The sequence below is a fragment of the Silurus aristotelis genome (genome assembly GCF_946808225.1).
Source record: "Silurus aristotelis genome assembly, chromosome: 18".
Taxonomy (NCBI): domain Eukaryota; kingdom Metazoa; phylum Chordata; class Actinopteri; order Siluriformes; family Siluridae; genus Silurus; species Silurus aristotelis.
This window is the reverse complement of record NC_139591.1, coordinates 18,544,163-18,558,358: the sequence shown is the minus strand read 5'-3', so window position 1 is coordinate 18,558,358 and position 14,196 is coordinate 18,544,163. Positions and strand designations below refer to the sequence as shown.

At 36.4% G+C, this 14,196-nt stretch overlaps 1 protein-coding gene and 1 long non-coding RNA gene across 14 annotated transcripts in view; one reads left to right on the top strand and one right to left on the bottom strand.

Annotated features, from left to right (window-relative positions):
* Positions 1–14,196, top strand: part of LOC310741112 — a 318,731-nt gene that overhangs the window by 95,120 nt on the left and 209,415 nt on the right. The window lies entirely within an intron of this gene.
* LOC310741043 (protocadherin alpha-C2-like) overlaps positions 1–14,196 on the bottom strand; it is a 76,993-nt gene that overhangs the window by 13,827 nt on the left and 48,970 nt on the right. The window contains exon 1 of one of the 13 annotated variants that reach the window (XM_083568398.1): positions 11,516–14,110. The exons of 11 other annotated variants lie outside the window; for them this stretch is intronic. In XM_083568398.1, the coding sequence (XP_083424524.1) occupies positions 11,516–13,876 (2,361 nt within the window). In that variant the 5' untranslated portion in view covers positions 13,877–14,110. Of the gene's footprint in view, positions 1–3,464; positions 6,459–11,515; positions 14,111–14,196 lie in introns of those variants that run through there. One more of the 13 variants, XM_083568396.1, reaches the window with a different exon arrangement.

Below are 14,196 nucleotides of genomic sequence, written 5' to 3'. Positions count from 1 at the left end.
CCTTATTAGCTATTGTAAGAAGCAAACAAGATGAGGTGGGATGAGCAATTACACACACAGACACACACACACACACACACACACACACACACACAATGCTTGACATTCTTATATATATATATATATATATATATATATATATATATATATATATATATATATATATATATATATATATATATATATATATATATATATATATATATATTTCCTTCCATTGATTGATCCAGAACAATGCCATAAAATAAAATAAGCCAAATGGTAAAATAAAAAAAGCCAAAATCATGAGTTGAATTTCAAAGCAAGTATCTGATGTGCAGTTACCACTACTGACAAAGGGAGTTAGTGAGCACTTCCTGCTTTTAACTGTTTTGCTGAGCTGAACTCAAGTCTGCCACCTGCAGCCCCCTGAAAAGAAAACCCGGCCCAGATGCACACGCTGCAGGATTATCTAATGATATTGATGCAATCTTCCTACTTCTTCCTTGAAAAAAATCCAATCTGCACCTGCTGACTGATCTCTGCCTTTGGATAGATTATAAAATATAAACATTGTAATAAAACAATGCAGATAATATCATCCGTTACTAAGCAAATACGATCACATGCAGGAAAATATATATAATTCTTTGTATACATTTTTGTTTGTTTATAAAAAATTTTTTTATATATAACGGTAATGTTATAATTTGTTTCTGAATTTTGTTATAAGGGGAGAAATAGAGGATTAATCTTGGGAAACATCTTAGATAGCTCAATGTGGCTTTAATTATTTAATCTGTTTATCTAGAGAAAGTCACACACATACACCCTCCCAGAGTCTAGCTCTCAGCATGCCCACAATTTTATTGAGCATGGATTCTTGAACATGGTGCAACAGTTCCTCTGTGTGAATAGTATGACTCCCACAAAAAAAAAAAAAAAAAAAAAAAAAAAGCTAAGAATAAAACACATGCAATCTATTACAATAATGTTGCTTTGTGCTGCAGCAAAAGCTACAACTGAAACCTAGAATGGATAGATATGAAGGGATTTAAAATGATTTACAATTAATCAAAGGGGTGTAAAATTTGCACTGCAGATTTGTGTAATTTAAGTGTAATAAGATGACTTTTTTTTTAATTAAAATAGCACCAGATTCAGCATAGAAAGAAAATAAATGCAGACATGAGAGACTTTTGCCTTTTTTTTTAGCAAGTGAATGAAAAAATGCAGGAAAATGATGATATATTCAGTATATACAGCACTGTGCATAAGTTTTAGGCAGATGAAGAGTAATGCGCTAAAAATTTTGAAAGAATTATTTCAACAATAGAAGTGCTCCTTTTTGTGTAAAGTAAATGAATAGAAATGAAATCTATATTTGGTGTGACCACTCTTTGCCTGCAAAACAGCATTAATTTTTATAGGTAAAATTGCACCCATTTTCTGAAGTAACCCAGCAAGTATGTTGTTCCAAACACATTGGAGAACTAAGCACAGAACATCTGGGGATGTAGGCTGCCTCAGATCCTTCTGTCTCTTCAAGTAATAACAATTCATACCATTTCACGATGGCATTTAAATCAGAACTTTTTAGGGGTCAAACTATCACTTCTAGGTCTCCTTTTTTCTCTCTACGCTGAAACCAGTTTTTAAAGACTATAGGTTTTGGGTCATTGTCCTGCTGCAGAATAAATTTGGGGCTATTCACATGCCTCCCTAATGGCATCGCATGATGTAAAGTTTCTGCCTCTATTTCTCAGCATTGAGAACACCATTAATCCTGACTAATTCTTCATTTGCAGTTGCAGAAAAGCAGCCTCAAAACTGCAAAAAAAACTTTAACATGCTTTGCAGTCACCTGCAGGCACTTATTATTGTACTGATTATCAGACCTTTTACTATAAGAAACTGCCTCTTGCTACAGTCAATTATAAAAAAAAAATTAACTCATCAGTTCTAAGAACCTGCTGCTATTTCTCCGCACCCCAGTTCTTATGTTTTCATGCATAGTTGCATAGTTTCCACAATGGAGGTATGGCTGTTTGGCCACAATGTTTCCATGAAGACCATTCTGGCCAGACTTCTCCAGACAGATAATGGGTGTATCTGTGTCCTCCTGGTATCTGCCAATTCTGTCCTGATGGCACTGCTGAACTTCGATGTTAAATAGGAAGTTAGCTTGTTGTGTCTTTCCTTTGTTGCATTACGTTTTCATGGCAGAACACTATATCTACAGTCCTCAGCATTTCCTATTTCTTTGTGCTTCTTCAAAATAGCTTAAACACACATCTTGAAACCCAAGTCTGTTTTCAAATATTTGAAAGAGACCAGGGAGAGACCTTGCTGAATCATTATGAATACAATGTGTCTGGTTGCTGTGCTTAGACTTGCCATAGTGTATTACTTGTGACATTAAACATCCTTTAACAACTTATCCTTAGTAGCAGAGTTTGGCTGTTCCTTGCCAGTTTCCAACACAGCTGTTTCAGTTTCAGTATATGAATACTTTAATCTACACCTACATATTAAATTGTTTATCATTAGCACCTGCTTGGTATTAGGGGCTAATAATACACCTTACTCAGATTGTACATCATAATAATAATACATCTTACTTATATAGATATGTATATATCTTCATTTAATAAAACATTTGCACAATATACATTTATTTTATATTATATATATATATATATATATATATATATATATATATATATATATATATATATATATATATATATATATATATATATATATATACACACACATATACATATATACATATACATATACATATATATATATATACACACACACACACACACACACACACACACACACACACACACACACACTGGAAATACAAAAATACAATTTGTAGCATGTTGTTTTGCCATTGGCAATGCTAGCGATATGTATAGATTAGCATTTTATGTCCAGCTTCAAGAATTTCTCTTAAAAGCTTGACAATTCCATGTATTAAGACATTAACTGAATGAAGGGTGGAAAAAATGAAGACATTTGTAAAAGTATGCTGAAATAAGTAGAACAGATAAGTGGAACATATCTTAAAAAAAATAAATATTAACTGTAACACACTAACACATTTATTTACACATTTGTATGGGGTCTTATTAATAAAATGTTCATTTAATCAATTAACTTGGGCCAATTTATTCGAGTAATTAATATAATAAAATAAAGAAAAGAAGAAAGTAAAAGAAAGTGAACGACTGATTTTGCAAAATGTAGTTAAGTAAAAGTAAGATATTTGACTTTTAAATGTAGTGAAGTTAAAATAAAAGTCTAACCAAGTCTAACCATCTTTAAATTTAAATAGCAAAAAGGCTGTAAGACTTACAAAAGACTGTAAGTCGCTGTCAATGGTGCTGAAATTCATATACTCTAGTTCAAAACCTGTTTGCTCAAAATACTGCGGTTAAAAACATGCTAACTAAAGCTTCGATTGTGCTCACCTTCCCAGTGCTAGGAAGACTTTGTGTCCTGTTAAAAGTGTCTCCTTCTTTAATGCTGATCAGCTCTGCGTCTGCAGGCGGAAACGGCGAGGGGAAAACCACTACATCACTCTTCAGTGTGTCTGAGCTAAAACACACATCATACTGTTGATTGGATTTAGAGTAAGACCAGCTCCCGTCAGGGTGTGTAGTGACCACTGGAGCACTGGAGCTGCTGAAAGCACCGTCTGTCCCGTAGCATTTAGCTGCTATTAATGCGATGAGGCTCAGTAAAAATATCACGGACACTGAGACAACAGCAATGAGCAGATAGAGATTCAGATTGATAAAATTGTCATTTGTAATCGACAATTGTTTTAGAGACGGCCGCACATCATCCATATTTTCCATAACCACAATTTCAATACTTATAGTTGTGGACAGTGAGGGTTCTCCATGATCCGAGACAGCAATAATAAGCGAGTGAGTTTTTAAGTCATTGTCACTCATTCGTCTTTTAGTCCTTATTTCTCCTGTGCTGGTTCCGATTCGGAAAAGATTTGTTCCCTTTGGTTCGGTTATGTGATAAGATAATAGTGCATTATATCCTGAATCAGCATCTACGGCTCTGACTTTAGCCACAAAATATCCCGCTTCAGCAGAGTAGGGGATATTCTCATTGTTTACTGATCCAGAGTCAGAATAAGGAGGTAAAATTATAGGAATGTTGTCATTCTCATCCAGGATGAAGACGTTTATTTTGACTGTGCTGTTAAGAGGAGGAACACCAGAGTCTACAGCCTGAACTTGAAAACTGAAAATCTTAGTTTCCTCGTAATTAAAAGACTGGAGACTATAAAGTTGGCCCGTCATAGAGTTAATACTTAAGGCGGACGACGCGGCTGATTTGCCTTCCACAATCGAATATGAAATTTCAGCGTTTTCGTTCGAATCTAGATCCATCGCTGAAAGTGAGTACAGAAGTGTCCCAGGCGGCAGGTTTTCTTTAACATACACACTTATTTTTGTCTTGATAAAAATCGGAGCGTTGTCATTCACATCCAAAATGTGAACGTGAACCACTGCGGCGCTGAAGAGCGGCGGATTTCCTTCATCTGTCGCTAGAATAGTTACATTGTACTGAGAAATGTTTTCTCTGTCGAGCTGACCGTCAAGTACAACCGAGTAGTAGTTTTTATAGTTCGACTCAAGTTTAAATGGCAGTTCACCAATCAGCCTGCAGCTCACTTTACCATTGGTTTCTCCATCCTTATCTGAAACGGTAACGAGTGCTACAGCAGTGCCACGTTTAGCATCTTCCCTTAGACTCATCAGTAGCTGCGTTATGCTAATTTCTGGTGCGTTGTCGTTAACATCTATGATTTCAACCAGCACTTTACAGTTAGCTGTTATTGGGGAATGGCCTTTATCATGGGCTTCCACTCTTAACTCATGGAAAGCTTTATCTTCAAAATCAACGATGCCCTTTACTATTATTTCGCCAGTTTCGGCATTAATTAAAAATCGATCCAGATTATTTTCCTGGCCCTGAGAACTAAAAATATATTTAATTTCCCCGTTTAAGCCTTCATCTACGTCGGTGGCGTTTATCTTAATTATTGTAGTTCCTGGTGGTGCATTCTCAGTCACTCGAACTTTGAAAAGAGAGCTGGTAAACACTGGGGCGTTGTCATTTATGTCTAAAACACTGACCATAATCTGCAGTGAACCGGACCTTGGAGGTTTCGCTCCATCAAAAGCGGTCAAAATGAGCCTGATAACGGGTTCTTTCTCTCTGTCTAAAGCTTTCCGAAGAACAAGTTCAGCAGACATGATGTGCTTTTCACCGCTGTTTACATCTAAAGAAAAGTGTTCGTTTGGAGTAAGTTTATAGTTTTTTACTGACAGAGAACCAACATCAGCATCGAATGCACTGAGTAACGAAAATCTAGCTCCCAACTGGACTGACTCAGATATATTCAGCATCTGAGCTTTCACTGGAAACACAGGAGAATGATCATTCACGTCTACAACATTAACCGTGATTCGGTAAAGACTCAGAGGATGATTCACTAAAGCTTCAAAATGTAAAGAGCAAGTGAGGAAATTAGCACAGAGCTCCTCGCGATCAATCCTTTCCCTAACGCACAAAGCACCAGTTTTAAGATCCACTTGAAAATACCTGCTCTTTGGTCCAGGGACGAGCTGAAATGCTCGTGCGTCCAAATCGTCTACGTTTAGATTCATATCTTTAACCAAATTCCCAACAACAGTCCCAATATTTACTTCTTCGGAGACAGAATAAGAGATCTGACCATTTACTCCTCTACGCAAACATAGCAATAGGCACAAAATAAAACGCATCCCATGCAAAATATCGTTTTGGTCAGCCATCCTTTGAGTTCTGAAGCAGAAAGCGGAAATGCACTGTCTGATATCATCCGGCTAATCACTGGCAATCCAGAAAACACATTGTCCTCCAGTCCGTATGAAATCGCGTCTCAATTTGACTGCAAATCCTAAACGTCACCATTACCAAACCATCTAGGAAGCGAGAGACGTTACACAAATGTTGCGGTCTGCAGTGACACCACGTGGGCAAGAATACTGAAGAGATCATTACAGAAAAACCTAAACATGCATATACAGTATATTTCTAAAAATAGGTATTAATTATTGTTAGTATGTACTAACTTTTGAGAGTTTAAAACTCTTCTGTGCCACCATTGTTTACTTTGGACTCTGTGGGTCTTTATTTTTCTTTCCAAATAATTTTTTACTTACCTTGCTCAAACATGCACCCAATAAAATTATTATTTACTCTGCACCTCATAGTTATTGGGTTCCCACATTGTCTGTACACATACATAGCACTGTGCGTCACCAGATAAATATTTTTACTAGAAACACATCATGTTCTTAATTATAACTGTCCACAAACCTACCATGCATTGTTGGATTTTACAGGTGTAAAGGGTAGGCACTTTGTGTCCTGTTAAAAGTGTCTCCTCCATTAAAACTGATCAGCTCTGTGTCTGCAGGTGGAAACGGCGGCAGGAAAATAACTATGTCACTCTTCAGTGTGTCTGAGCTAAAACACATTATACTGCTAAATGGATTTACTTGTTTACTGGTGCTTGTCTGAAAGTTGTCTTCATGTTATCAGTTATTTCAATAAAGTCTGATGTTGAGAGTGAGGGTTCTCCATTTTCAGAGACAGTAATGATAAGCGGGTAAGTTATTAAGTCATTGTCACTCAAACCATCCTCATTTTTCACACGCTGGTTCCGATTATTACCTTTAGGATCAGTTATGTGATAAGATAATAGCGCATTATATACTGAATCAGCATCTACTGCTTAGTGTTTACTGATCCGGGTTTAGAAAATAGAGGGAGAAAAACTAAACTGTTGTCATTCTCATCCAGGATAAAAACATTCTTAATTTCATTACAACTTAGAGGTGGGCTACCAGAGTCAGTGGCTTCAACTTGAAATGTATATGTCTTCATTATTTCATAGATAAATGCCTGCAAAGTTACTATTTCCCAATGTAATAAATTAAGGTGAACCATTTTAATATGGAACTATCACCATTGCTTTTCTCCAACAGTAAGTATGAAACAGTACATACACTACTGCCAGAAAGTGGTGGAGTGCCATTAGTCAAAATTATAATGCTATACTCAGAAATACTCTCTCTGTCCAGTGTGAGATCTACTAGTGAGTAATGGTTGTTATATGATGACTCTAGTTTGAAAGGAATCAAACCTTTAATAGAAGATTGTACAATAACAGTTCCTGGTTTGTTGTCCTCTTTAAAATTATCTAGCATAGCAGGAATTAGTATCTCTGGAGCATTGTCATTCTCATCATAATCTTCTACTCTAACTTTGCATCGAGTACGTTTGAGGATTTTGTCTCTAGCTTGAAATGTTAATTCAATATTCAAAAGTAATATGCAATTCTTCATACTTTGGACATTTTTCTCCATCAAGAGCAGTCAGCACAATTGATGACAGATTGTTTCTCTCTATCTAAGGCTTTCTGTAAAACTAACCCAGCAGACAGGCTCGACTCTCCATCCAGTAACTCAACTGAAAAATATCAATTGCAAGAATAATACAAAATAACTTTATTTACTAGAAGCACTTAATTATGCCTGGATAGGACCAGAGTCGAATATCACCACATGTTGTTCCTCTCCCTGAACTAAAACCTTCCCTATTACAATGACAGTATGAAATTAAGAGCAATATATATTAAAATTATGGTCTGTAGTGACCTCGCATAATGAACTGCTGTTAAGGCAGGAGTATTTTCATTTAAATAGATCTGCTTCTATTTATATACAGTGCATTCAAAATGTCCCTCCAAGTCACTAAAATGATCCAATCTTCCCATCACTAGTGCATTGTACAACATAATGACATCACACCCCTATGTACCATAATACCTTCAATAAAACAATAAGGATTTTGGCTGATGCCGTAATGCCGAAAGAATACCACATCGCAATGCTGTGAGATATTTAATAAATAAATACATGAGTAAGAATAATGAGTTTCATTTAACAGATATTTCCCATTACTTACTCCACACGGCCACTTGACCAGATAAATGTTTTGTGTCAACTCAATAATCTCAGTCATTTCAATACTTTGCTGAACCAACAGAACAACACTGAAACAAAGTAAAATGTGTTTAGATAACTGAAAGGTACAGCAGAACAGGCATTATGCTTCAAGAGATTGACATAGAGAAACTAGGTCTGTGAGGGTACAGTGATGCTGACTGGGCATCGGAGGCAACATACAGACGTAGTATTTCAGGATACTGTCAGTCTAATTGAAGGAAGCCCTTTGATATCATGGAACACCAGAAAACAACCAACAGTAGCATTAACTACTTGCAAAGCAGAGTACATGTCCTTAACATCAGCCATACAGGAATCTATCTACCAAGGAGCAGCTACTCAAGGGGATGGATACATATTAATATGCACAAACAGAACTGTATGAAGAAAACAATGGTAGAATAGCACTAGCCAGAAACCCAGCTTATAGGCAAAGACGCAAGCACGTTTGTATAAAGTATCACTTAATAAGGAAAACTGTAAATAATAGCAAAGTCATCTTGGAATATTGTCCTACCAAGCAAATGGTTGCTGCCATTAAGACAAATCCAGCCACTAAGTTAAAAGTTGGGGGGGGTTTGCTCGAAACATGTTTGGCACTTAAAAGTTTAAAGAGTGTATGTTTACATTTCGAATGAAAAAACTGTGTAACATTTTGTTTTGTTTTACTTGCACAAGTAGAAGAAGACTGCACACATGAAACTCAACAATATTGCTTAAACTACAACTCGTAGTAAAAAATATTAATAATAAGAAGAGAAGAATACAACCCCAATCTCAGGAAATAGTTGGGATGCTATGTAAAATAAAAAATAAATAAAAAAAAAGCAATATTTACACTCTTATAAAGACATTTATTTACAGTAGAGGAAAGATATAAAATGTTCAAACTAAGGAAGTGTACCATTTTTGAAGAAAAATAAAGTCATTATGAATTTAATAGCTGCAAGAAGCTGTCTAAGAAGACTTGGGACAAGGAAACAAAAGAATCAACTGAATGAACATTTTATAGGTATTGTACTTTGATTAAATGGCAACAGGTCAGTAACATGGTTGGGTTTATCATAGAGAAGCAGAGTTAGAAGTAAAGATGGGCAAAGGTTCACCAATCTGGAAAAAAACAACTTATTGTGGGAAGAGTTTCCTTAAAATATAATTGTAAAGGTTTTAGAATATCTCATCATCTACAAAACATCATATCAAAAGATTTTAAGAATCTGGAGAAGATTCCATGTCCACAGGACAAGGACTAACAATCAATATTGGATGCCGGTGAACTTGCACCCTCATGCAGCACTGCACAGGCATGATGTGCATTTCATCTGTAATTGAAATCACTGCATGAGCTCAAAAACAGCTCCAGAAATCATAATGCCATAGGAAAACATGATCCAGAAACATTGCCATCTTCTCTGGGCCAAAGCTCATTTAATTATACTTAACTTTTTAGGACACAATTAATACTTCATCCTCTAGACTAAAGAGAATAGGGAACCATCAGACTTACTATCAATGTGTAGTTTAAAAGCTTGAATTTTTGTTGGTGGATATGAAATAGGTAGCTTGCACATCTAAAAAAGCACCATACATTTTGAAAGTATATACAAGTCTTGGAGCAACATACAGTATGCTTTCATCCAGATGACAGCTTTTATAGAAAAGGCCTTGCATATTTTAGCAAGACAATGCTACACTATTTCGCCAAAATTATTAGGTCACCTGACCTTTCCTGCTAAATGTGGGTCTTTTGCAAACTGTTATCACAAAGCTGGAGGCACTCAATTGTATAGGATGTCTTTAGATGCGCTATAATAAAATTTTACATTCACTTGAACTTAAATTCAGCATGGCAATGCCATTTTGCACAAAGTTAAGTTCTAGAAACATATGGTTTACATGCTTTGGGGAGTCTAGTGGCATACTGCATCTATTACAACATTCTGCATCCATAGTAGAAAATACCAGGTGCTGAACCAGCCTATGAGATTTACAAAACATTGCATTTTGTTTTTATTTAAATTTCTTCAGCAAACCAACTTTTAAAAAATAGGAATGGGTTCAACTGATGATAGTATAGAAGCACAACAATAAATCACCTAACTAAATTAAATAATGCAATGAAACAGCACAAAATATCTGCACATTTGGAAGCTAAAATATGCTTCCCAATGTGGAACAAGCAAGAAGCTAAGTCAAAAGATAATTGAAAGAATGACTATCCCTGTCCATTGTAGTAAAAACATCATTCAAGTATATATTATTTCTATTTTTCAGTTTTATAAAGGTAACGAGTGATGTCAGCGGCTTCTTAAAACAAATACAATAATGTTTATAAAAAGGCACCAAGGTAAAATTCGAAACATAGGTATAGTAGAATGTTAAAGGTGTGTCTATCACATTTAAACAAAAAAATTATTCATTGTTTTTTAAAAAAAAATTATACAGGAGTCAAAAACAAAAGACTCATTTCTTTGAAACAGACACAGGAATATGCATGCTCCAAACACATCTTTAATGAAATCACCACAAACATCTACCAACCTTATGAGAAATGGTCAATATAAACAAACAATAACTAAAATAAAGAATCAAAAAAGTACCTTAAGAGTTAGAGAATCTATATATATAAAGCTCAAATACCACTGACTGACTCACTCACTCATTGCAATGAAATTTGGAACATACCTTCCTCTTGGGTCTTAGGTGCTCACTTAGAAAGGGTTTTGAAAAATTCGCCCTGGATCGCGGCTAACTCGCGAAAAACGCGATTTCTCACGCATTGTAAACTCTTCGAAATAACAGTACGGATCCTCGTGAAACTTACTACATTGTTTCTTATTACATGTTAGATGCAGGATAAAAATTATTTTCAAAGTAGTTTGCCCTGTATTGGTACTACAAAGGGGTAGTACGTTATTTGTTGACGTTACGTTCTGATCTCTGATCATCCAGTCCTGCTCAGTGCTTACTGCTTATTGCCATATTGCTTAGCGCTCTGCCTTCCGTAGCGAAGCACGGGTACTTTCAGCTAATTTGTACATAATTAAGAGCTAGACACAAAGTGTCATTTACAATAAGAAATCCCGTAAAGGTTTGTAAGTTCATTTGACAATGTATGTAAACTAAATTTACATTTAAATTGTTTGGCAGACACCCTTATCCAGAGCGACTTACACTAATCTCACTGAAACAACTGAGCAGTTGATGTTTAAGGGCCATGTTCAAAAGGCCAAACAATGGCAGCTAGGTCATGACCTTTTAATCAGAAGTGCAACCAGACCAGAAGTCTTAAATCAAAGCCTTGACCATTGACCTACCACTTTCTCACTTTAAAGCGAATAATGATTGATGACACACAACACGGAACTGAGTTTACTACAAGCTAGAAACACACACAAAAAGAAATAAATAAAAAGAATCTAAAAGTATGATCTTACCACCCCAGTGTTGGGAAGAGTTTGAGTACGGGTAAAAGTGTCTCCTCCATTAATGCTGATCAGCTCTGCATCTGCAGGCGGAAACGGCGAGGGGAAAACCACCACATCACTCTTCAATGTGTCTGAGTTAAAACACACATCATACTGTTGAGTGGATTTAGAGTAAGACCAGCTTCCGTCAGGGTGTGTAGTGACCACTGGAGCGCTGGAGCTGCTGAAAGTGCCGTCTGCCCAGTAACATTTAGATGCTATTAAAGCGATGAGGCTCAGTAAAAATATCACTGACACTGAGACAATAGCGATGAGCAGATACAGATTCAGATTAGAAAAATTATCCTCCTTTACTGGCACTTGTCTTAGTGAAGGCTGCAGAATGTCCATATTTTCTAAAACTACAACTTCAATAGTCACACTTGTGGACAGTGAAGGTTCGCCATGATCTGAGACAGTGATGATAAGTGGGTGAGTTTTTAAATCATTGTCACTCATTCGTCTTTTAGTCCTTATTTCTCCTGTGCTGGTTCCAATTCTGAAGAGATTTGTTCCCTTTGATTCGGTTATGTGATAAGATAATAGTGCATTATATCCCGAATCAGCATCTACAGCTCTGACTTTTGCCACAAAATATCCCACTTCAGCAGAGTAGGGAATGTTCTCACTGTTTACTGATCCAGGGTCAGAGTAAGGAGTAAGAAAAACTGGATTGTTGTCATTCTCATCCAGGATAAAAACATTAACAGTCACATTACTACTTAGTGGAGGGACACCAGAGTCAGTGGCCTGAACTTTAAACTGAAGTCGATTAATTTCTTCATAATCAAAAGTCTTCAGGCTGTACAGTTCACCAGTGTGTAAATTAATGTTCATCAGATTTGACACTCTACTGCTCTCTTCATCAGTTAATGAATACGAAACAAGGGCATTTTCTCCGATGTCTAAGTCTTTTGCTGTTACTGATGCCAACAGGCCACCAACTGGACTATTCTCTTTCACACTAATATTTATTGTAGATGCAAGAAATAAAGGCACGTTATCATTCACATCAGAAACATGAATAGTTATAATGGTACTGCTCGAGAGAGAAGGAATTCCCTCATCATTAGCTACAACTGTGACATCATATTGTGAGACCCGCTCTCTGTCCAGAGCTTCATTTACAACAAGGGAATAATAGTTCTTATATGATAGCTGTAATTTAAAAGGACTTGGTGCTATAAGTCTACAATTAATTCTACCATTTATTCCACTGTCTTTATCTGATACAGCGATTAATGCAACATCTGTGCCAGGTTTGATGTCCTCGCTGAAGGAGCTCATGAGCAGAGTGACTGAGATCTCTGGTGCGTTGTCATTAACATCCATTACTTCAATCAGCACTTTACATGTGGATCTTCTTGGAGGTTGTGCTTTGTCCTGAGCCTGAATTTTTAGTTCTATAGCTGAATGTTCCTCATAATCAATATTTCCGTTGAGAGTAATATCACCAGAATCAGGATTGATAGAGAATAATTCACCTCCGTCACTTACAATCGAGTAGGACACTTGACCATTCTCACCCTCGTCAGCATCTGAAGCAAAAATGGTGATTATTTTAGTTCCTATAGGAACATTCTCATAGACCTTGGCTTTGTAAAGAGGCTTCGTAAAAACAGGGCTGTTGTCATTTATATCCAGTACATTTATAATTATCTGCATCGTTCCGGATCTGGGAGGAGTCCCGCCGTCTACAGCAGTCAGCACGAGCTTAATGACCGATTCTCGTTCTCGGTCTAAAGCTTTCTGAAGCACGAGCTCAGCCGAAACCTTCTGCTGTTCAGCGCTTTGTATATCCAGAGAAAAATATTCATTGGCGTTTATTTTGTATGTTTTCACAGAGTTGCTACCAATATCCATGTCGCGTGCAGTTTTTAATGAAAACCGATCTCCGGGAAGCATATTTTCAGTAATATCCAAAACAAGTGTTTGTTTTGGAAACACAGGAGAATTATCATTAATGTCCATTATATTAATTTCAATACGGTAGAGCTTGTGAGGATTGTGGATCATCGCTTCAACATTTAATACGCATTTCTGTTTGCTTTCACACAGCTCCTCTCGGTCTATTCTGTCATTAATTAATAAAATCCCGCTTTTCCGATTTACCTCGAAATACTTTGAATTAGATCCAACCACCAGCTGTAACATGCGCAATTCCAGTTCCTGCACACTGAGATTAAGATCCTTCGCTAGATTTCCAACAACGGTTCCCTTCTTAGCCTCCTCTGAAACCGAGTAGGAAATCTGAGTGCAACCCAAATCCCACAAACAAAGCAGCAGCAGAGCCTTCATCCAGGCAGCGCGAGCACTGACAGCTACATCCATCGCTTACTTTTACTCAATATAACAAAAGTGGAAAGAGTGCTTCATTGAATCCAATGTGTACTGAAAAAAAACAAATACTCGAGGCCTGGGTTGGTTGTCAGAAATGACTGTCTGTTCTCCTGTTGTACGTTAGTAGGAGGATTAATAATGTGCACATTTTTTTTCCATTTCACGGTCTACAGCGACATCTTGTGTGGAAACCCAGTCTTACTTTACAACCACAAATATTTTTTCTTTATCAATATGCATCAAACAAGTCTTAATATAATTAATTGGATGTAAACTGGAAATAAATATCAAAATTTTTCTTAAAAAAAAAA